At 43.1% G+C, this 22,076-nt stretch overlaps 3 protein-coding genes and 1 long non-coding RNA gene across 4 annotated transcripts; 2 read left to right on the top strand and 2 right to left on the bottom strand.

The window, feature by feature from the left end:
- Positions 1-2,974: 2,974 nt before the first annotated feature.
- On the bottom strand, positions 2,975-4,024 carry LOC127002565 (uncharacterized). Its single transcript, XM_050868647.1, has one exon. It carries the CDS (start codon positions 4,022-4,024, stop codon positions 2,975-2,977), a length of 1,050 nt encoding a protein of 349 aa, XP_050724604.1.
- Positions 4,025-9,117: 5,093 nt separating this feature from the next.
- On the top strand, positions 9,118-12,491 carry LOC127002614 (uncharacterized). The gene is made up of 3 exons (XR_007756340.1): positions 9,118-9,240; positions 10,368-10,427; positions 11,430-12,491. It is a non-coding gene; the product is annotated as an uncharacterized LOC127002614 (long non-coding RNA).
- A 4,777-nt stretch (positions 12,492-17,268) lies between these two features.
- LOC127002564 (uncharacterized) lies at positions 17,269-18,146 on the top strand. The gene is made up of 2 exons (XM_050868646.1): positions 17,269-17,806; positions 17,899-18,146. Exons 1-2 carry the CDS (start codon positions 17,269-17,271, stop codon positions 18,144-18,146), a joined length of 786 nt encoding a protein of 261 aa, XP_050724603.1.
- A 710-nt stretch (positions 18,147-18,856) lies between these two features.
- Positions 18,857-21,463, bottom strand: LOC127002563 (uncharacterized). Its single transcript, XM_050868645.1, has 3 exons — positions 20,187-21,463; positions 19,674-19,895; positions 18,857-19,423 (listed from the first exon to the last, which is right to left on the bottom strand). The coding sequence occupies exons 1-3, from the start codon at positions 21,153-21,155 to the stop codon at positions 18,857-18,859; spliced, it is 1,758 nt and encodes a 585-aa protein (XP_050724602.1). The 5' UTR covers positions 21,156-21,463.
- Positions 21,464-22,076: the final 613 nt, after the last annotated feature.

Here is a 22,076-nt window from a genome sequence, read left to right as displayed (position 1 = left end):
GAATAATTTTTGACAGTACGCCTGATGTTTCTCATAATGATCAGATGTCTGAAGTGATTAGATATGTTCATATTGAAGGTGATACTGTTGAAATGAGGGAGTTCTTCTTGAGATTCATTCCTATTGCTGGAAAAACTGCAGATGCTTTTACAAAGGGTATACCAGCATGCCACGCTCCACTCAGCCACGCAAGAAGACTACCGGACAACAGCAGCAAGTCATGGAAGTCACCCCTGACGAGGAGTGTACATCAGGAACCGAAAGCCAGCAACAAGAAGAACCCAATGTACTTGTGCAACCTGAACAAGCAAGCACTAGTGAAGGTCCTCCACCCCCACCACAACCCAAGAAGCAGTACCGTGTGTCCCACAAGAACATCGAGGACTACAAGTTCACTGAGGAACAAGTTCAAACCCTGGTGGATTTTATCAAGGAACACCCCTGCCTCTACGATAAGAGGCACAGAGAGTATTCGAACCACCGCACAAAATTGGACTTGTGGCAGCAGTGTGCAAGCTTGTTCCCCAGCGCTACCCACCTACAGTGCCGCAAGTACTTTGAACAGAAGAGGACGGCCTTCGGCAAAATAGAGGCCATGGAAATGAAGAGCGGTGCTGAGGCAAGAGCACGGACTGCACGGGAGGAGGACATCATGAATACTTGGGGTTTCTTCAAGGGCCACATAGCCCACGCAACAACGACATCATCCCAACGATTCTCCTCAGGCCACGAGTCATCCTCCAACAGTGACGCTTCGGGCTTGTCAGCTGCTTCCATCCAGCGCCGGAAGGTTCTGAAGAAGAGGCGCATGGGAGATGTCACATCACCAAAGGACGCCACCAATGACCCAGAACCTGAGGACACCAGAGTCATCAGTAACTTGATTGAGCGGGCGGCAGCATTGACCCAGCAGCAGCCGCAACAGCAAGCATCGTGGTGTGGCACTGAAATAGAAACTTTCTCCAAATTGGTGGCCTACAAGATGGCGAATGTGCACCCGGACGACCTGGACGAAGCCATGATCCAGGTGCAGTCTGTCATCCAGAGGTTCGTGGCGAAGAAAGTCTGCCCCAACACCTGCCCAGCCTCAACCTGTCCAGCCTCCACCTACAACAAGACCTGCAACTCCTGCCACTTTTGCCCAGTGGATGCCCATACCACCAAAACCCATGACACCGTCACCAGCCGGATACCAGTCAATGCCTCAGCACACCATGCCCTATGCTATTCCTTCAACCAGCGGCTACCAACCTACATATGGGCCACCTCCTGTGGGCCCTCCTCACAGCCTGCAGCCACTCCAACAGTATCCACCCCAGTCGCTTGGGTACGTTGCTGTTGGTGCCTCGACCTCTACGAACGTCCAAACAGTGTCTTCTCCATCCAAGTCCTTCCTGCAGCAAATAGACACACTGCCACCACTCACTCCACAGATGACGACCCAGGAGCAGTTCCTCTCACCCAGCAGCAGCCTCAACACCCCAAAAGTAGCCGATGTTGCAGAGGAGACTTAATAAATATGTAAAAGGAATTATGAATAAATGAAATGTAATTTCTTTTTTAATATAAATGTATAAAATTCAACTTGGTTTTGTCTTTCCTTCCTTTAACTTAGAATATAAGAATGTAAATGAAAAAATAAAGTATTAAAAGAAATGGAATAAAAGAAAGAGAATAAGAAGAATAAAGTATTAAAAAAAATGAAATAAAAGAAAGAGAATAAGAATAATAAAGTATTAAAATAAATGAAATAAAAGAAAGAGAATAAGAATAGTAAATTATTAAAAGAAATGAAATAAAAGAAAGAGAGTAAGAATAATAAAATAACAAATAAACATATTATAATATTAATATCTAATAATAATAATAATATTAATAATAATAATAATAATAATAATAATAATAATAATAATAGAAATAATAAAAATAATAATAATTAATAATAATAATAATAAAAATATAAATAATGTGGAATACTTATGAAAAGTCTAAAAGTAATGACATAGAATATTGAAAGAATAAATGAAATATATAACCTAGACAATAAAGACAAATGTTTCTATAATAAAAAAATAAATAACCTAGACAATAAAGACAAATAAAGCTTTTTCTAATAAAAAATAAATAACCTACCTAGACAATAACATAAATAATGTTTATCTTTTTTTTTATTTTTTGTTATGCTTCTTGATTCCAGGCAAAGGCCTACCTGGCCTACATCGAGGCCCGGAATCCTCATTCACACCTTTTACATGCCACCACTACGATGTTAACACCCGACACAAGTCATAGAGATCATGTGTGGGTGGTTGTGTTAGCGAGGGTACTTTTATGACATGCGGCGTCAACTCAATGGCAAGCACGAACTGCATGCGGGTATGATGGTTGTGTAAAAATCCCAGTGTGGAACTGCCGGGAATCGAACGCGGGACCTCTGTTGTTATAGTTATTTTATTACTTTATTATATAATTATTATATTTTTTCGTATACATGTAACTTTTCATTTAATAATCCAACTTTTTTCTCTATTTAACCTATTCTATTTTTTTATATGTATACTTACGTTATTATTACTTGTAGTCTACTTAAAATTATTATCCTTTTTCTGTTCAACTCTCTAATACTAGAATTAATCGTTACTCTCAGTCCTTCATTAATACAACAGGCAGACTCTGGAACTCTCTTCCTCTTTCTGTCTTTCCCCCTGCCTATGATTTACTCTCCTTCAAGAAAGATGTGTCCAGGCACCTCGATTTACTCCGTTCATGAATATGGCTTTGAAATTGCTTTTGCTTTTTGTTACTTCTTGATTTTGGGTTTCTATCATTTTCATCGGAGGTATCGCCTAATTTATGGGCCTTTGGTCTGCCTCCGGATTGCAAAAAAAAAAAAAAAAAAAAGTGGGGGAGTATTAAACAATAGTGATAAACATATTTTTATTACATAATTAGTTAATTACATTACATTAGGGATTTATACATGTGCTGGTCTCCCTCTCGGATAAATCTGTCGTTCCTGCCATGGCACAGATCCAGCTTCAGAAGAGTAGTAGTGGGCGAGGTAGTTTCGTAGGCCCTTAGCTTCTCTTGATGGGTTCTTGCCCTGCTCCGCGATGAGTCGTTGCATGAGGTTTTCCTGTTCTTTCCATGACCCCGGGACCAAGTTGTAGTTCTGATCTTCCCGGTCGATGTGGTGAAGTACGGGTGGTTGGTGTTGGAGTATTAGATTGTGCAGAACACATGCACAGAGGGTGATGACGCGGACAACTGTGGGTCGCAGATTAATGGTTGTCCCGAAAATTCTCCACCTCATCTGCAGGAGGCCGAAGGCATTCTCCACCACACGACGAGCACGGGACAACCGGTAGTTGAATACTCTCTCATGGTGAACCTGGGACAGGTGTGCGAAGGGTTTCATCAGCCACGTCTTGAGGGAAAAGGCGTCGTCTCCAATGATGTGGAACGGGACTTGGATGTTGTCGTTGGGAAGCTTGTTGCCTCGCGGAAATCCAATTCTACTCTTCTCGATGGCAATGAGAAGGTTGCATCTAGACCAAGTCCCAGCATCACCAGCTCCACCCTCAGCGCCTACGTCAACATACAGGAATCTGTACTGGGCATCAGCAAGGGCCAGGAGTATCACGCTGTGGAACTTCTTGTAGTTGAAGTACTGGGAACCGGCGTTGTCTGGCTTCCTGATGCCAACGTGCTTACCATCCAGCGCGCCTCCACAATTATGATAGTTCCATCTTGTGCTAAATTGGGGGGCAACCTCATTCCACTCCTCAGGTGTTGTGGGGCACCTCATGACCTCAGGCTTGTATGCGTCTATCAAGGCTTGGCAGACGAGAGGTACAAACAGGGAGATGGCACTCGTAGAAGTGCGGAAACTGAAGCCAAGGCTGGTGTACGAGTTGCCGGTTGCCAGGAACCTCAGTGTCACAGCTAATTTGAGTCCAACTGGAAGAGGCTTTCGAAATTTTGTGTCCTGCTTGATGACCGCTGGTGTGATCCTCTCTACCATCTCCTCGAAGAAGGTCGCTGTTATTCTTATGAACGTCTTGAAGCCTTTTCGATCTTCTCTGTGGAGTTCCCAAAGCAGATTGTCGTAGTCGCCATACAGTTCTCTTCTTAGAAGCCATTGCCGGGCCCACAGTGCTCTATGTCTTCTTCTTCGTCTAGGAGGTGCTTGACGGGGGCGGCGCACGAGACGCTGCAGCAGCAACAGGGCAGCAATTGCAAGGAGGAAGCCAGCCAGGTACTTGTTGTTCTCGTCCATCTTCTTGTGAGGTCAGGAGGATTGTGATTTGCAAAGGGCAAAGACCCCATATATATACTACTGAAGGAAGTCCCTCCCGAAATATTCCGAGGTCGTCACATAAGTCGTCACCTAGGTCGAAAAAGTCGTAGTAGTCGTCACATGGTCGTCACAGCGTCGCAATGATGTCGTAAAAATGTGGCGACGTCGTCACACTTCCAAACCGACGTCGCCACATGAAGTCTGACTGTCGCCACATGAAGTCGTCAGACGTCGCTACAAAAGTCGTAACGTCTCGGTATAAGGTCGCCACACAAGTTACGACGTCATCCCATGATCGTCACACATCGCACATAAAAACGGATATTTCGGCACAAATCCCTACGATTTGTGCCGATTTGAGGTCGTAAGCACATCGCCACACGAAAAGTCGTAAATGTAAACCCACCTTAAACTTTCACGACAAGAGTCGGGAAGGGTCTGGACCAACCGTCATTTCTGGTTGAGGTCTGAGGGAGGTCGGGGACAGTCGGCAAGACTGTCGTCAACAGTCTTGGCTTGTCCTGAGACAGTCGTGACGACTGTCGGGGCAATTTTTCAATTTTTTACCGTTTTACCGTCGTGACGAGTCTTCGTTTAATGAAGGACGTTCGTGACGACTGTCGGCTGAGAATATTGGCTAACACTGCCGCCATGAGGAAATTTATATTTTCATTTTGCAATCACAAACACAACAACAACTTCTGGGGACGGTTACGTTTCACTGGCACAAATTTGGGAGCCGCACAGCACGCACGCACTCCTGCTGCCTCTCTCTTGTGTTGAATGACACAACTAGGGTTGCCACCAGGGCTCCCACAAAGGCAAATCAGTAATTCCCTGGACTCGTGCTGAAAAATCCCTAGATTGGACAAAAAGTTCCTAGTTTAAAAATATTGACATCCACTTTACCCTCCCCCCCCAAAAAAAAATTACGAAATAATAGGAAAAATTTGCTTTTTAAGAATTTCAGAAGTCTACTTTTTATCATAATACAGATAATACACTTTTCTTTCCCTTTTTGACAATGATTTCCCTTGAAACAAAAAAGAACTTGTAACACAAAGTTTGAGTTTTTCTTGTGATGATTAAATTTTCAACATGTTCTTAATAAACTACTAAAATGAAATAAATAAATGAGATCCCTTAGCAGCTGAGATAGACGAGTGATTTTCATCAAGCAGTATAACAAATAAACAAAGACTAAACTTAAATCAATAAATAACTAAATATCCTGAGCATTAGCTCAGCAACAAAATATGAAAAAATACACTGACAGTTCATATTCTTGCTTTTTCTAGCATAAATTTCACTAGTAACAAATACAGTAAATTAAGAAAACACTTTCATACAAAATGTAGGTGTTACTTGTGTACGTTACGCTTTGGTATACATACTATATTATTGGCATAAGTAAAGTTCTATCATATTCTTAACAAAATGATAAAATGAAAAAAAGAGATTCCTTAGCAGCTGAGATAGACTTGAGTGCTTTCCATCACGTTCTATCTTCTATAAAAAAATATTGATAGACTAAACTAAAGTCAATAAATAGCAGAATCCTGAGATATTGCAGTCTGACATTTCCTCGGTCAACACAATATAAAAAATAAACACTTGAGAGTTCATACTTTTCCTTTTCCCAGCAAAACTTGCAGTGTTAAAAAATACAGTAAAAAAAACACACAAAAAGTATATGTTGCTTATTTTTTACTTTACACTTAATAAGCATTATTATGATTGTAGTGCTTTTGCAATGATCTCATGAGCTTTAGTGTCTGTTGCATTGTTTTTGACATTTTGCATAAGCTTTAACAACCTTAATTGGGTGATCATGTACACTTAGTTTATTAGCAGTTAACCCAGTTGAGGCCATACCTAGTTTTCCATGGAGTAGTCCCACAATGCTTTCCCTTTTCAGTGAGTTTCTGTGATCATTCTTAATTGCTTTCAGAGTGCTAAAAAGTTTGTTCAACTGGAACATTTGCACAAGGTAGTGACATCATGCACCCAATAACTATGCAGCTTTCTGTATTTCAACTCACCTCTTATGTTCTTTTTGGTTCAGTCTTTCTCCAGCTGGAAATCCCTAAATTGTCACTAAAGGCGACCAGAATTCCCCAGAAAATCTCCCAAAAATCCCCAGATTATCACTAAATGCATGAAAAAGTCCCAATCGGGGGACAAAATCCCCAAAAGTGGAAGCCCTGGTTGCCACCCTGAGGTCAGAAAAATGTGGAATGCAACATCTCACTCTCCAATACGGAATGGATCCATATTTAAAGGAACGGGTGGCAACCCTAAAATTTCTCGAGCATGCAATGAGTGCCAGCCGCAACACGTTGCTGGTGAAGGTAAGAGGGAGGGGGAGGGACGTTACGTCGTGTATTTTACACGTATTTTGGGACGAACCGTGACAAATTTTACTGAGTGGTTTTGTGATTAACCGGAAAAGGCGCTCACTACAATTTTAAGATACTGAATTGTATCAGCTTGACCATTCAGATAACAAAATATGGAACCAATGCGCTCGTATTGGTTCAAAACAGAACGCTACATTTCATTATCGAATACAGAGCGATTCCGTATTTTAAGGATGGGTGACAACCCACAGCGGAGTCTCGGCCCATCACAGCCTATATACCCCAGGTCCCATGAATTCGGCGACAACGATATGACTGCCGCCAAGACAGTCGCGAAGACCGTCGGGAAGAACGTCGGCCAACTCCTTGGCAACTGTCGGCCAGCTAGTCGGCCAATCAGTTGAAAGACAATCTGCAAAGTGTCGTCAAGACCGTCTACGACTATCGGCCAATCGGTTGGCAGATTCGTGGTTGTCGTAAACATGGCTCCGTTAAAAAAAAATGACCGTTGATACTCATCTTGAGACTAGTTGGCAGCATGTCGCTGCCAACTAGTCTCAACTATATATATATATATATATATATATATATATATATATATATATATATATATATATATATATATATCGATATATATATATATATATATATATATATTTACTAGGTAGATATAGCCTGACTGCATGTCATGAGTAATGCTATTATTGTTATATTATTATACCGCAATTATGTTACTTTCTCTGGATTTGTGGGAGGCTACCAGTGGTTAGATGTGTTTTATGTGTTTAACCTTTCTGTATACATACTGGAATGAACCAAGGTTGTAGCCCTACTGCCGTTCTTTAAAAGCGATGTGATCATGTTTTTCTTCCAAACTCATTGTTTTAGCACGCACGCTGACTTCCATCAATAATGATTTACATTGAGTCATTGGTTTGTAGGGGGAAAGAGTGGGTGAATATAATTATCTTGGTCTAACTTATACTGTTTATTATACCGCTATTCGCAGCAATATCTTTCTCTGCTCCGATTGCAACGCTGCCTCGTTCAAAAATCATAACACCGACGCGGCCGCCACGTTTACCAGCCGGAGTTTCAAATCATGTCCTTTTGTGGTGATAAAGAGGACACAGCCTGGTGTGAAGCTATATTTATTACGGAAGGATGCCGGCCGGGGGTAAGTGATATATATATATATATAAATAATGATAATGTGGAAATTATCATTTTCACGCTGGCAGCTGCTCTGAACTTGCTAACTGCATGCCTCCCCTCCTCCCGCGGCAAGAGGCCGAATGCCCAACACTCGGCAGCTCCAGATTCTTCCCCATTACCACCTGTCAGCCTCGTCCATGTAGCTATCCAGTCTACTCTTAAAACAAGCTATCGTCCCTGCACTCACTATGTTATTGCTGAGTCTATTCCATTCCCCCACCACCCTATTACTAAACCAATGCCTGCCCATTTCCCTCCTAAATCTATACTTTTCTAATTTAAGTCAATTACTGCATGTTCTATCTTGCCAAACATCTTCTGCAAAAGTTAACCAGCATCTCCACTCTTCCATCCCTTACACTGATAAACTCTGGAGCAGCATTCCATCGTCTGCATTTCCTCCTGCCTATAATATGACCGTCAAGAAGAGTGTATCAAGACTCTACTTTTGTCTGCTTGCAGTGGTGACTAGTGGGGCTTTTTTTTCTAGTACGCTTTGTTGCCCTTGAGCTGTCTCCTTTGTTGAAAGAAAATAATAATTAAATAAATAGAAGTTGGCCGCCAATGCTTCCAACACATTTTGGTGCCATATCTACAAGTGGCTGGTGACTGTAAGTATCACAGCAACCTGCATGCATCTATGCCATTCCTATCACGGTGCATGGAGCAAGCTTCACATAACACTCGGACAGAGACAGTTTAATTATGGTTATATATCAGGCTCAGTTTATTGCTCAGTCTATTAGGTGCAGTGCTGTTAATATTGTTAGTGGTCGTATTAGTACAATTAATGTATTTATTTTCATTAATTTATCAATATTTATTTATTATATTCTTAGTGTTTGAAAATTCCAATACTAGTATTAGGATAAACTAAAATATCAGAAATATATTTATACTCATTAATTATTATTGCTTTTCTTATTATTGCTTCCTTCAATGTCCTGGCACTTTGACATCTAGTGCTTTTCCGTCTAGCAGCCAAAATTGTGGTCTTTCTCCCTTCTCACCCAGTTGTCCCCGTACATCCTTTCAGTATCCAAAGAATTTCAATTTACATCTTGTAATCACTTAACTAATGCAGTGCAATCCTCATCTCTGTATTTTACCGTGTGGACATACTCTTTCCTTCCATGTTCCGCTGTCGTACGTTATTCCACATCTAACACAACCACATCCCAACAGATCCGAACACGTCCGATATCATCCAAGAGAATGTGGCAGCTGAAGGGGAGAGTAAAAGAAAGAGGCCACGGGTGAAGACATTTAGCCACCCCCTGAAGTACATGGCAGCATCCAACCCTCTTGGTGAGCTGCAGGAATGTGTTCCCCATTGCAGTGCACCAGCTCCATGTACTGATTTTGGTATGAATACTTCATCTAGTGTTTGTTGATTGTTGTGTTATTAATCTAATTATGACTTCACAAAATAGACTGTGCAAGTCACTTAACACATGCCCTGCTCAACATCACTTTTAAGTTGTAGAATTCCTTCATATGGATGCTGATTTATGTATCCTGAAATGATTGGATATTGATTGTCTTAACATTTTTTTTTGTCCATGATCACTGAACCATGTTACGGTATGTCTTTGGGTGCAGATCCAGGAAATGAGTTTTTGGGAGGACGTCAGACTTTTTTCGGGTGGAAGGAGCATATGCATTACCGATTAGCCATTCTCGGCAGTCCTGGTCTTGAAAAACTGGTGGAGTGACCTAAATCAATGGGTATAACGGCCTGGACTTTGTGCCAAAGCATTGTTTTAGCCGCAGCGCGCTTTTGAGCTAGTTTTCCTGTATCACTCAGTACCATAGGGGGGGCCCGGGCCCCCTGGGTCTCCCCTTGGATCCACCAATGTAGCTATGTCTTGTAATATATCTATGCTTTACAGTCTGATGGTGCATCCTTCTAGGTTGTCAAGTTTTAGTAGCTACTCATGAGAAGTATTCCATATAATGATCATTGATTTCCAGATGCTTTTCACTAAAAAAAAAAAAGTGTCGTGAAACCTGCCGCAAATAATAATCAGCTGTAGTGAACCCTTGCTTTAAAGAACCAATATGGAGGAAGGGGGTGGTGTTATATCCAAAAATCTTTTACATCTGAAGTATCCAACCTTTTTGTGTATAATAAACCTTGTTTGTTACATGAACTTAAAAGTTCACAATTTCAATACATGATTCTTTTTTCAATGTATTTGATGATTAATCCTGACATGTATTTCCATTATCAGTAGGTAATATATAGTAACAAGACAATAATACACATTATAACAAGGTAATATATAGTAACAAGACAATAATACACATTATAACAATGTATATATTATAGCCGAATGAGTGCACGAGATCATTTACCTCATCAGTGACGCCAAGTCCGGGAGTCCTTCACTAAATTCTTTGCCCGAATTTGTGACACCAAGTATAATAACTAGTTTTAGTGACCATTTGCATCCATTTTTCAGTTTGATTAAAAAATTGCCTCTCAACAGGGTGTGAACTTGATGGGGTTGTAGGAAACTCGACTCGGCCATCAAGCTCACCACAATATAGTAAGGAACCTCTTGTTCTCAGTGATAATTTATCCTCTTTAGTTACTATTCCATGTTGCTTTAATCACAACTAATGTGTTGGAAACATTACAGCTTAATAACATACTTCACATCTCTGCATACAAATTAAGTTCAATATTTAACTGTTACACCAGTAGGCTTCATATCTTCAAAAAAAAGGTATGTAAAAAGGTTGACATTTTGAATGATATATTTAAACTCTTTATTATGTTTCTATGGCTGTAGTACCGTTACGATTAGTCGAATGATCAGCATATGGGTCTTATGTTTTTGATAGCATAGGTTCAAATTTTGCCATAGGCTGGCAATTGATAGTAAGAGTAGCGTCCACAGACACCTGCCTGTTTCTTGTTTATCCTGTTCCACTTTAAACCATGACTGGCCAATCTTTGAAGAGGTAGCATAACCTTGAAGTGCCACTAACAAACCTTTGTCCATTCTGATGATGTGATCCTTTTTTTTTCCCCACCTGCCTATAGCGCCGGTAGGTTTTCTTCAGGGGCCTGGCGGTCGGCCCAGGCCCGTCATGATGCAGGCAATTTTTTTTATAGTGGCGCCATTTAGTATTGGCTCATACTGCTGCCCGGAACTCATTCTTGATTCACTTGGATGGTTTAGCAGGGCTTAGGTACGACTAACATTGCAGAAACAGGGAATTTTTAGAGTGTTAGTGTGTTAACACATTGACAAATGTTTTAGTATGGACTGAACATCAAAGATATATATGGTAAACGGGTGCTTGTAGATCTTGACATTATATCTGTCAAGAGTCTCCAGTTGTATCCTCTCCCCCATCTCCTGAAAATATTACTCTTGTCAGGCAATCTAAGTGAAGCCTTTCATCGAAGCTGGCGTGCAGACATAATGTCAATGCTTAGATTCACTGTCCTTATAGCACTGAAAATAATGCAATTACATGCACATATTTTATTATTTGAATTGTGATTAATTGTGATTAAATATTTTTTCATGTATTTTCAGACATAAAAAGTGAAAATTGCTGCACACAACAGTCTGTCGTCTGCACCGGGAGGCAAGGCAGCTCAAAGCCCAGGCTGTTACAACTCCTGGGCAGTTTTTGCCCAGAGCCAGCAGTTTTTTACATCCAGTAGGGATGGATTTTTTCTGAGGTCAGGTTCAACATGCTGCAAGATGCCAAGATCTAAGCCTAGTAGGAGATATGGGTTACAAGAGAGGAGGTTTGCTCTGGCCTTATACTATCAAAGTCCAAATGCTAATAGATTTATAAGCACAGTATTTCACTTGCCTTCAGTTTCAACACTTCACTCATGACTCAGGGGTATTTCAGTACATGTTGGCTGGAGCAAACAGACTCTGACAGCCCTGCAGCAAAGAGCACAGGCTTTGTCAAAAAAAGAGAAACTTCGTGGGATTTGCCATTATTTAGTATTTCTCTTGTTACGCTAATAATTTTTTTCCATATACTTTGCCAAATATTGCAAGTAATGCACCATTGTTGGTCTTGCCTGTTATAAATCAGATCTTGTTCAATTAAGAAGCTTTGGGTGTCTGCCACTTTCCAGTTGTAATGCAAGGATTCATTTATCTTCCCTGCCAGATATCACATGTAATGCACCATTGTTGGTTTTGCCTGTTATAAATCAGATCTTGTTCAGTTAACAAGCTTTAGGTGTCTGCCACTTTCCAATTGTAATGCAAGGAATCCCCTGCCAGATATCGCATGTAATGCACCATTGTTGGTCTTGCCTGTTATAAATCAGATATTGTTCAGCTCACAAGCTTTGAATATCTGCCATTGTTTATTTCAGGTGTAATGCTTGGAAGCATTTGTTCTCTTCCCTACCCAACAGTATGCAATGCTTTATTGTGGATTTTGCCTGTTATATTTAATCTTGTTCAGGTAACAAGCTTTCGGTGTCTGCCTTACCTAATAATGTGCTGCAGTGACACTTGGCTTGGTTTCATAATGTGAAATACAGCATGTAATTTCATCACACTAAGTGTCTATCATCACGTGTCTGGCATCATTAATGTGGCTTCCAGGAGTAATCTTGTTTGTATTACAGCATACAATTTTTTTTCTGCTTTATATGATATACATAATCACATAGGTATGATTTATTTTTTTGACAAAATGTAATGGCAGTTGATATTCTTGACTAAAGCCTCATAAACCTTGTGAAAAATAATGCTTTTTCGAAAGGGGGTGGACAGAGAGTGGTTTGTTTGGTTGGCCAGTTCAAGGAGTTTCATATCAAATGATTTTATTACATCCAACTTTAATGTGCTAAAAACATATATTTTATTACATCCAACTTTAATGTGTGGTTCCTGCAATAAATGCTACATGTTTACTGATGTAGCCTATGAAATACATATCACTCTCTGCCTTGTGATTTGGTGTGTCACATACTGCAGCATAACTTTCCCGCTATTTTATTGCACTATGAGTTGCCTTCTTTTGTCTCATTTGCTTTTATCATATGTGCCTCCGCTGCATAGTTGTGCCTACTGAGCTTAATATCTTCATGACCCTGACACCAAGGTCAGAGCTTGTGAGATCATATCATGTCCTACATCTCATTTTCACCTTCAGTCTCGGTTGTCTCCCAGGACCACCAAGTTATTGCATTCCATTTAAGACAACTCATGCGTTACCTTCTTGATGTCCTCCATCATGTATTTCAGCATGTTTTATGATGCTTTGCTCTTATATTGATGTGCCTTGCAACATTTTTATATAGTTTTCATTGTATATAACGCACCATTGTTGGTTTTGCCTGTTATAAATCGGTTCATGTTCAGTTAACAAGCTTTGAGTGTCTCCCATTGTTTATTTCAGTTGTAATGCTTAGATGCTGTTGTTCTCTGCCCTGTCAAACAGTATGCAATGCTTGCCATTATCTGGCACGTATACAGTTAGTATGATATTATTGCTCAGCTAAGAGCATGTTGCAAAAGGTAAAGGTACGGTTGGGGGCATACGCTGTGGCAGCGTGTGGCCTCGGTGCTCACCTTTGTAACATTGGCCCTTGAGCCTGTGGTGTTAGGGAACCCATTACCCTGGGACACAGGACCAGTGTGAAATCCGGGTTACCACAGTTGCAAAGGCATTATAGTAATCTAGCATGCATAGAATGTTGTATGCTTTGCTTGTATTTAAAGCACTGGATATATTTGCTACACACACACACACACACACACACACACATATATATATATATATATATATATATATATATATATATATATATATATATATATATATATATATATATATATATATATATATATATATAGCAAATGCTTTCTACACTATATTTTTCCTAAAATAACAATTTGATAGTGTAGATAATACCTAATAAAACATAAAAACAAATATATTTTTTCTTTACCCCATTAGTAAATCATTTTACAATAATTAAAAAATAAGTAAAGGCTGGATAGGGTGCTGTGGCAGGTATTTCAAAAATAGTAAAGCTTCCCCTGAAAAGTGACTTTTTTGGTGGAAGCAATAGATGGCGCTACTTCCGCCCGCATACCCGAGGAATAACTACATACCACTATCTCTTCGTATAGTCTCTTTGGGTAGGACTGAGACCACTCACACACAACACCCCGCGACAACGAGGTCACAACTGTGTGTGTGTGTGTGTGTGTGTGTGTGTGTGTGTGTGTGTACTGTTTTTTTTTTTTTTTACAACAAAGGAGGCAGCTCAAGGGCACACAAAAAAAGAAAACAATAATAAAAAAAGCCAGCTACTCGCTGCTCATAAAAAAAGAAACAAAAGAGGTGGCCGAAAGCAAGGTCAAATACTGTGCTAGCCAAGGGCCCGTTACAGTTCTCCCACCCGTCCGTGTGTCTCCCTGCGAGTACAAAACCAAAGCTACGATATATAATTCATAAAAAACTACGCTGATAGAGTGGTAAAAGCACTCACCAGTCTCAAAACTCTTAGTAATACTTAGTAATAATTGTACCTAAAAACTGTGCCTCCGTGCTGACACCCTGCCTGGTCAAACTCTCTCGCCTCTGCCTGTCAACATCTACCTTTCCTTCCTGCTGGAAGTATGCCTTCATACAGCCTATGCCTAAGAAGGGTGACCGATCCAATTCCTCAAACTACCGCCCTATAGCTTTACTTTCCTGCCTATCTAAAGCTTTTAAATCAATTATTATGCCTCGGTCACACATTCACGTATCAAGCCACGTACGCCCACGCACGAACATAAATTGGCAGTCGGCAACCGCTTACGTAAGTACTACGTAAATGTCCCGTAATGTGTAATTACCTACGTGGGCATACAGGGCGGAGACGGGGGGGTCGCTACGCACCACCCGAGCGTGCGTGGGGAGCCACTCATCTTTCGACATGTTCAAAAGATACGTGGGTGCTCACGTCAACCGCCATTTTACGTGGCTCCACACGTACAACGTGGCGCATACCTGGCGCTTACGGCGTGCTTGCGGGGCGCTTACACGTGGTCCCACGCTGCTCCCCTGTTCCCTCAACGCAATGCGTGGGTCCTCACGCGGTGCAGGAGCATCCGTGGCACCAGCGCCGCTCCTCGGGTACCCACGACGACGTTGCAACGCTGTGCATGGTGTGTATACGCCGTGCGGCGGGCTTGCGGCTTCAGTTCCTCTCTCGGACTAACAACAGCATATACCTGGAAGCCACAACCACCGCCTCTCACCCCCGCCAGCGCCCTCGTCAGTAGACCTTGTCGCCACTGCTTTCAACTATGCCTAAGGACACCACCAAGAATTTGTGGCACCTGCAGTTCCTCATCTCCGTAGACAGTAACAATAGCCTTGCAGGTCTCTGGTATAGTGTAACTAATGGTGTTGTGGGCTACTCGGAATGAGTATTGGAGTCATATGGAGTATATGAGTCACCCGTGGCGAGGAAACGTTGGGTGATAGCCACACGCTGGCCTGGCTCAAGGGATTCTCTTCAGAATGTGCGTTGCTTCTGAATGTGGGGTGTGACAAGTTCAGCTGTTTCACTGAAGAGGTCCTTGTCAATCCGGGTAAAATTCCTGTACAGTTCTGGACTTTCGGTTGCCAACTCCTCAATCAGGTTGTCATAGTGGCCTAGCTCAACTCTTCTTTGCAGGTACGGCCAAGCCCAAACCCTCCTCGCCCTCCTCTTTTTTTCGGTTTTTTCACTTGCAAGGTGGACCTTCACAACTAACACCAGTACCATGGTGTGCACATACTCCAGGATGGCCTCCATTAATTATGTGTTATGGCTGTTTGTTGGTGTGATAAGGGCAAGGATGTCTTCAATGTTCTCCATGTTGATTCAGCAGGAGGGGAGTACTTCTTACTGCAGGTAGATGTTGACGGGAACTGCAATCACAGATGTGCAGCACGGCCCTTATGTACGTACCTCTCACGTTTACCCACCGACGTACGTGGGGATAACGTGAGGATGACGCAGGGTCGTAACGCACCACGTTACACATACGGTATACGTACGTGGCTGTTACGTGCTCTGCCACGCACTACTTGTGGGGGTGTGGCCTCTTGTCGTGGCAATTCGGGTAAGCGTCACGTCATGCTTGCGCAGTGCGTAGGCTCAATACGCGTTACCTCGCACTTATGTTATGGCGTCCCTATGTTGACCGTGCAAGCTTTACGTACATCGGCCCCTGACACGTATCCAGTTGATCGCGGCAACAAATCCCGCATATGGCCACGTATGGGCCAAAAATCACATACGTGAGCATACATGGGCTTGATACGTGAATGTGTGACCGAGGCTTTAACCGGAAGATTCAAAAGCACCTTACCACTTCTGACCTTCTATCTGATCGCCAGTATGGGTTCCGCAAGGGGCGTTCTACTGGCGATCTTCTTACTCTCTTAACTGACTCTTGGTCATCCTCTCTTAGCCGTTTCGGTGAAACTTTCTCAGTTGCGCTAGACATATCGAAAGCTTTCGACAGAGTCTGGCACAAGTCTTTGCTTTCTAAACTGCCCTCTTTCGGATTCTATCCCTCTCTCTGTTCCTTTATCTCCAGTTTCCTTTCCGGTCGTTCTATCTCTGCTGTGGTAGACGGTCACTCTGCTGTGGTAGACGGTCACTGTTCTTCCCCTAACCCGTAAAATAAAGGTCCAGTCACACATGCATGTTCTCACCCGGTATGTCCTCCCGTATGCCCATACGCGGCCAAACGTGCGTTTTAATAACCACGCCCACACAGGTATTGAATTGTGCCGCACAACGTTGCACCTACGTTGCACCTACGCACGTCAGTATGACGTTAGTACTGCGTTAGTTTGACGTAGTGCGTGAGTGGCAGCCGTTGTGCGTTGTACTTACGTTGTGCATACGTTATGTGGACCTACTGTATGGACATACTTCCAGGTAGTACGTGAAGGGTCACGCAAGCATAACGTCTTTACTAGGTATGGTGACGTAGGTGGTACGTCAAGTGCCGTCAGAGCTACGTCAGAGCTACATAAGAGCTACGTCAGAGCAACGTCAGAGCTACGTCAGACTTTCGTCAGAGGTATATCAGCGCGAGGTTGGTGCCAGGCATGCCTCCTCTATACTCCCAGGTATAAAAAGGGTGCTGGGCGGTACCTGACAGTCATTCACCATCCAACCTTCACCAGAGCAGCACTATGGACGACACCATGAGAGATTCATTAGCTTTGCTGAGGGGCCGGCATAGGGGCAATGCTAAACTTAAAAAAGCCCTGAAACTGTATGTGGTACTCAAGGTGACCAAAGCAGTCGTCGACTACTGTGAAGAACAACAAGAAGCACAGAAACGTCGCCGAAAACGACGGAGGGTATGGGTGGAGCCCTATTTGCAACGTCGGATGGAACAGGGTCACTACAACAACCTGATGGAGGAATTGGCCAACGAAGCTCCTGAACTGTTCAAGAATTACACCAGGACAAGCAAAGCCCTGTTTGATGAGATTGTTGAACGCGTTACGCCGCACATCAAGAAGCAAACAACTTGGTGGATATACCCCCTCGAACCTGGCCTGCGTGTTGACATCACACTACGGTTCCTAGCTACAGGGTACAGCTACATGAATAGGCAGTACAGCTTCAGAGTTCCCCACAACACCATCAGCGGCATTGTGCCAGAAACCTGCCGCGCAATTGTCGCCGAGTATGGAAGTGAAGAGCTCCGAACACCACAGACACAGGCGGAATGGCTCCAGGTTGCAGCGGGCTTTTGGGACAAGTGGAAGTTTCCCAACTGCATAGGTGCCATTGACGGGAAACACATCCGCATCAAGAATCCACCTGGAGGAGGGTCTTACTACTATAACTACAAGAAGTTCTACTCAATACTCCTGGTGGGCATCTGCGACAGCCAATACAGATTCCTCTACGTCGACGTGGGTGCCATAGGGTCCGAGTCAGATGCAGGGTGTTCGCCCACACACAGCTGAAAGAGCTGGTTGAGCACTCTAAGGCCCACATCCCCCCTGCAGGACCTCTACCAGGCGATACTGATGGCAAGAAGTGCGACTACTTCTTCGTTGGAGACGATGCCTTTGCCCTTCGACACTATATGATGAAACCATACCCACTTCGGTCGCTGACGGTTGATGAAAGGATCTACAACTACAGGCTGAGCAGGGCACGTCGAACAATTGAGAATGCCTTTGGGATCATGGCCAATAGGTTCCGGGTCTTCACACACCCATATGCCTCCGACCCGATAATGTTGAAGCTGTAGTGATGGGAGCGTGTGTGTTGCACAACATGTTGCGCAATAGAGTACTTTCGGCCAGCAGCCTGAGCGTTGCGGAGGATCACAACACACAATACATGGTAGATGTAGACTTGAGAAACGACCCACCTGTTGGCACCCCATTACCATCTATTCATGGCCGTGCCAATGCTGCCATTGCAATTGCCCAGAGGAACTATCTGAAGAAGTATGTGACGTCACCCCTAGGAGCTGTTGCCTGGCAAAACAATATGATATAATAATACATTGTACCACACTATGTACTGTAAATACCCAATAAAACAAAAACCAAACATGTGTTTTTTTCTTATATTAGTTTGTTTATAATTATGTTATATTATTTTATATTATTTATTTATAATATATTTATTTTATATTTCTTTCTTTATATTTTATATTTATTTCTTATTGCCTAATAACTGTTAATAGGAGAAGGAAAAATGGAGTAAACTCAAAATAAACATTTATTTATTCCTTTCAAATTATTGTGTACATTTTGTTTTATTACATAAATTTTATAAGCTGAAGGAAAAATGGAGTAAACTCAAAATAAACATTTATTTATTCTTTTCATATTATAATAAAGCTAAAGTCCGCTGAAGAGGTCGGCGTATGCAGTGTTGTAGTACTTTGTTGCGGAGGAGCCTTTGCTGGAGTAGAGGCTGTGGAGGCTTGGCCCGGCAGCTGCATGTCCATCAACAGGGACATGTTGAGGTCAGTGGTGTTGTTGCAGGAACCCAAATTCTGCTTGTAGAAGGGCTCCTGAGGAGATACTGTTGCTGCAACAATTGCAGCTGCTGGGGGGTAACCGATGTCACCGCTGGTTGGCCCTGCTGCCGAATGGAAGGGAATGTGGCAGGGAATGTGGCAGGGAGCTGTGGCACTAGTTGTGGCTGTTGCTGTTGTGGCTGTTGCAGCTGTTGTTGCAGCTGTTGCAACTGCTGCAGCTGTTGTGGCTCCAACATTAGTAGTTGTTGCTGTTGCTGTTGGGGCTGGGCCTTGGGCGGAGAGGCAGGGCAGTACTCAGAGTTAATTATGTGGTACTTTAGGTCATGTGAGGCCATTTCAGCACCTTGTTTGGTCGCCTGCTCATATTTTCTGAGGCAGGCGGTGATCTCCATCCTGAAGATGGGCATCAGGCTTGGCCCAACCTTCAGTAGCATGGGGAGCAACGATTCCAAAAAGTGCCTCGCCGCCTCTGTATCCCTGTCCCCACTCAGCTCCTTGAACTCCGACAGGAAGTGTTTGGCCCCATCGATTACCTAGGAAGAAAATTACCCAATCGAATAGATTCTAAAATTCTAAAATTAGTTGATTTAATGAATGTAATTAGATGCAGTTGTATTACTAGTCAATAGTAACCATAAAAACATGTTTTTTTTAATTAGTTGAAACTTTACGTAGTGAATACCTTTGTACAGATTTCTTTTGGGTTTTTATTTCATACAAAATTTAGAACTTTATTACTACTATACCTGCCTTCCTTTTAAACAAAATTAAAACACAACTCACCGAGTCAATTGCCGCTCCTGGCTTCATTGGGGGGTGCTTCCTGGTTCGGGGTTTTCTTGGAACCTTGATTGCAGGCACCACCACTACCTCCTCGTCCTCGCTGGCCGGCGAGGGTGTGTCCGGGTCGCCATGAGAAACCCCTACCCCTGTAGTCGTCGCGGTTGTTGTGGTTGTTGTGGTTGTTGTGGCTGCGGTGGTTCTGGTGGCAGGAGTGTCGTCGTCCTGGAATGGATTGGCAATCAATTAAAATGCACGGTCAAATATGCATATATAGTTTAGATTAACAAACATATTTTAGGTTAATTTTTTTAGTGAATTTATTTCACTAAAGTGTATAAATTAGTATGTTGACTTGGTACGTTTTTATATAGTTTAAATTAACAAACATATTGTAGGTTAAATTTTTTTAAATTTTACTACATTGTATAAATTACTATGTTGACTTGGTACATTTTTATATAGTTTATTATGAAATTATTAACAAACACATTTTAAGTTAAAAAATTGACTCACCGTTGGTAGACCTAGTGTGGCCGTTTTGTGTTGGCGTACTATGTGCGCCTTGAGGAAGGGGAACAGCTCAAGGATCCATCTCTCTCGGTCCGTGTGCCTCTTGGAGCCCGTTGCTTGGCCGCTGACGGTGTTTGTGAGCCGCCCATAGCGGCTCCTGAGGGAGCTGAACCAGGTCCGGAGGTCGGTCCCTGAGACTGGGGGTTCCAACTTGGCCCCTTGTTCCTCCCAGGCCCTGGCGATTTTGGCCTTGTCCTTGTAGGCCGTCTTGCCCCTGTTGTAAATAAACTCGCCCTCCACCTCGAGCCACTGGGCCAGGGCCCTCTCCTGGGCATCAGTCAGGATCACTGAGGGGTTCTTCTTCCTCCTTTTCTGTTTCTTTTGAAGAGCAGGAGCAGGGCCCTCGCCCTGGGAGTTGGACGAATTCTCCTGCGGGCTCCTATCCCTCCTCTCAAACACAGCAGCGGCCGAATCATTAAGGAGCAGCTCAACAGAGGGTGATGAAGCTCTGCCTGAAGGAGGAGGGGGGCCTTCGTCGTCCTCGGCACCGACAGGCGAAGAGGGATTGTCCTCAAAATCACTGGGGAGGTCATGGGCAGGGGTAGAGGTGACAATGGGCCTCTTCAAGCCCTTGGACCCTTTACTTCCCTTTACCATGTTGAATAATAAACACGCAACACAATGCACTATACACAGTGGTGGCTCTGAAGGGTGAGGTGTAGTACATCCACGGTATAAACACGCAACACAGTGGTGGCTCTGAAGGGTGAGGTGTAGTACATCCACGGTATAAACACGCAACACAGTGGTGGTACATCCACAGGGTACGGCTCTCTCTGTCACACTGAAGCCACGTTGCCGCGCCGCTGCCTTAACGCTACCTGGCGGTGGCGTGGGTTGGCGTGTTTGGCGGGGAAACAGCCACAATACGTGAAGATGGCGTTGGGCTTCCTTAGCACTGACGTTATACATTACGTATGTTCACGTATGTTCCGGTTGCCCCTAGGTTGGCCTCCCGTGCGCCCAACGTATAGTCAAGTACAATCACGGATACGTGACGACCCACGTATATTGTGAGCTGCCCACAATATACGTGGCCCTCGCCGTACCGCCAGGTATCCACGAGGTACCGTTCATACGGCAAGGTACGTCCTAGGTTGCTGGGACGTTTCCACAATTACTGCGTTGCACGAACCAGCGAACTGCGTTGTACTGACGTTATACGTGCACTTTTTGATACGTGATAATACGGCTGGCCTAAACATGCATGTGTGACTGGACCTTAAACTGCGGTACGCCTCTCAGGCGGCTTCTCCGGTAACATCCTGTACGCCTCTTGGAAGCACGATTTTTACATTACTCCTATAAACCTGCTGAACCATGTACACCCGCGAATCTTTTTTTCCTAGTTAGCATAGCGTTTCATGTTTCATTTTTCATCTTAGTCATGCAGATCTTGTCATTACTTTGTCGTCTGTCAAGAGTGATGATGACATTTGTATGGGAAGCCTATAGAGTCAATGAATTCAGGATCCTACTCACTGTCTCTTCTTTGTTACATTGTAAATATAGTTATAAACACAGTGGCATCAAGGTTCAGGCATAAAAAGAAGCAGAAGATGAGAAAAAATAACAATTTGTTAGGAATTCAGAAGGGAGGCGTTCTGTACGTTGGTAACGCTGCCTCTGGCACAAGTGTCACGCGCCGCGCATCCCACTCCCAGTTACCCGCAGACCCGCAGTCTCTCACCGCCACTTATGGGAGACAGTGGACTGCAGACTGCTTCCCTTTCTAATGACATGAATGATGAATGCCCCCCTCCCAGTCAGAAAGAAAGTAGCTTTTTTATAGTTATTATTTTATCACTCAATCTATTTCATATGGATGAAAAT

The sequence above is a fragment of the Eriocheir sinensis genome, chromosome 23 (assembly GCF_024679095.1).
Source record: "Eriocheir sinensis breed Jianghai 21 chromosome 23, ASM2467909v1, whole genome shotgun sequence".
NCBI lineage: Eukaryota > Metazoa > Arthropoda > Malacostraca > Decapoda > Varunidae > Eriocheir > Eriocheir sinensis.
The sequence above is the reverse complement of the archived record's forward strand: the minus strand, read 5'-3'. Positions and strand labels throughout refer to the sequence as shown.

Bases quoted from the DNA above. Each gene is read 5' to 3' on its own strand.
- LOC127002565 (XM_050868647.1), bottom strand. From the start codon at position 4,024: ATGGTAGAGAGGATCACACCAGCGGTCATCAAGCAGGACACAAAATTT.
- LOC127002563 (XM_050868645.1), bottom strand. From the start codon at position 21,155: ATGTATAACGTCAGTGCTAAGGAAGCCCAACGCCATCTTCACGTATTG. The intron at 19,896-20,186 runs GTGAGTCAATTT...AATCCATTCCAG, and splicing joins CCACACTAGGTCTACCAACG to GACGACGACACTCCTGCCAC. The intron at 19,424-19,673 runs GTGAGTTGTGTT...TTTTCTTCCTAG, and splicing joins CAGGAGCGGCAATTGACTCG to GTAATCGATGGGGCCAAACA.
- LOC127002564 (XM_050868646.1), top strand. From the start codon at position 17,269: ATGGAACAGGGTCACTACAACAACCTGATGGAGGAATTGGCCAACGAA. The intron at 17,807-17,898 runs GTGCCATAGGGT...TCCCCCCTGCAG, and splicing joins ATTCCTCTACGTCGACGTGG to GACCTCTACCAGGCGATACT.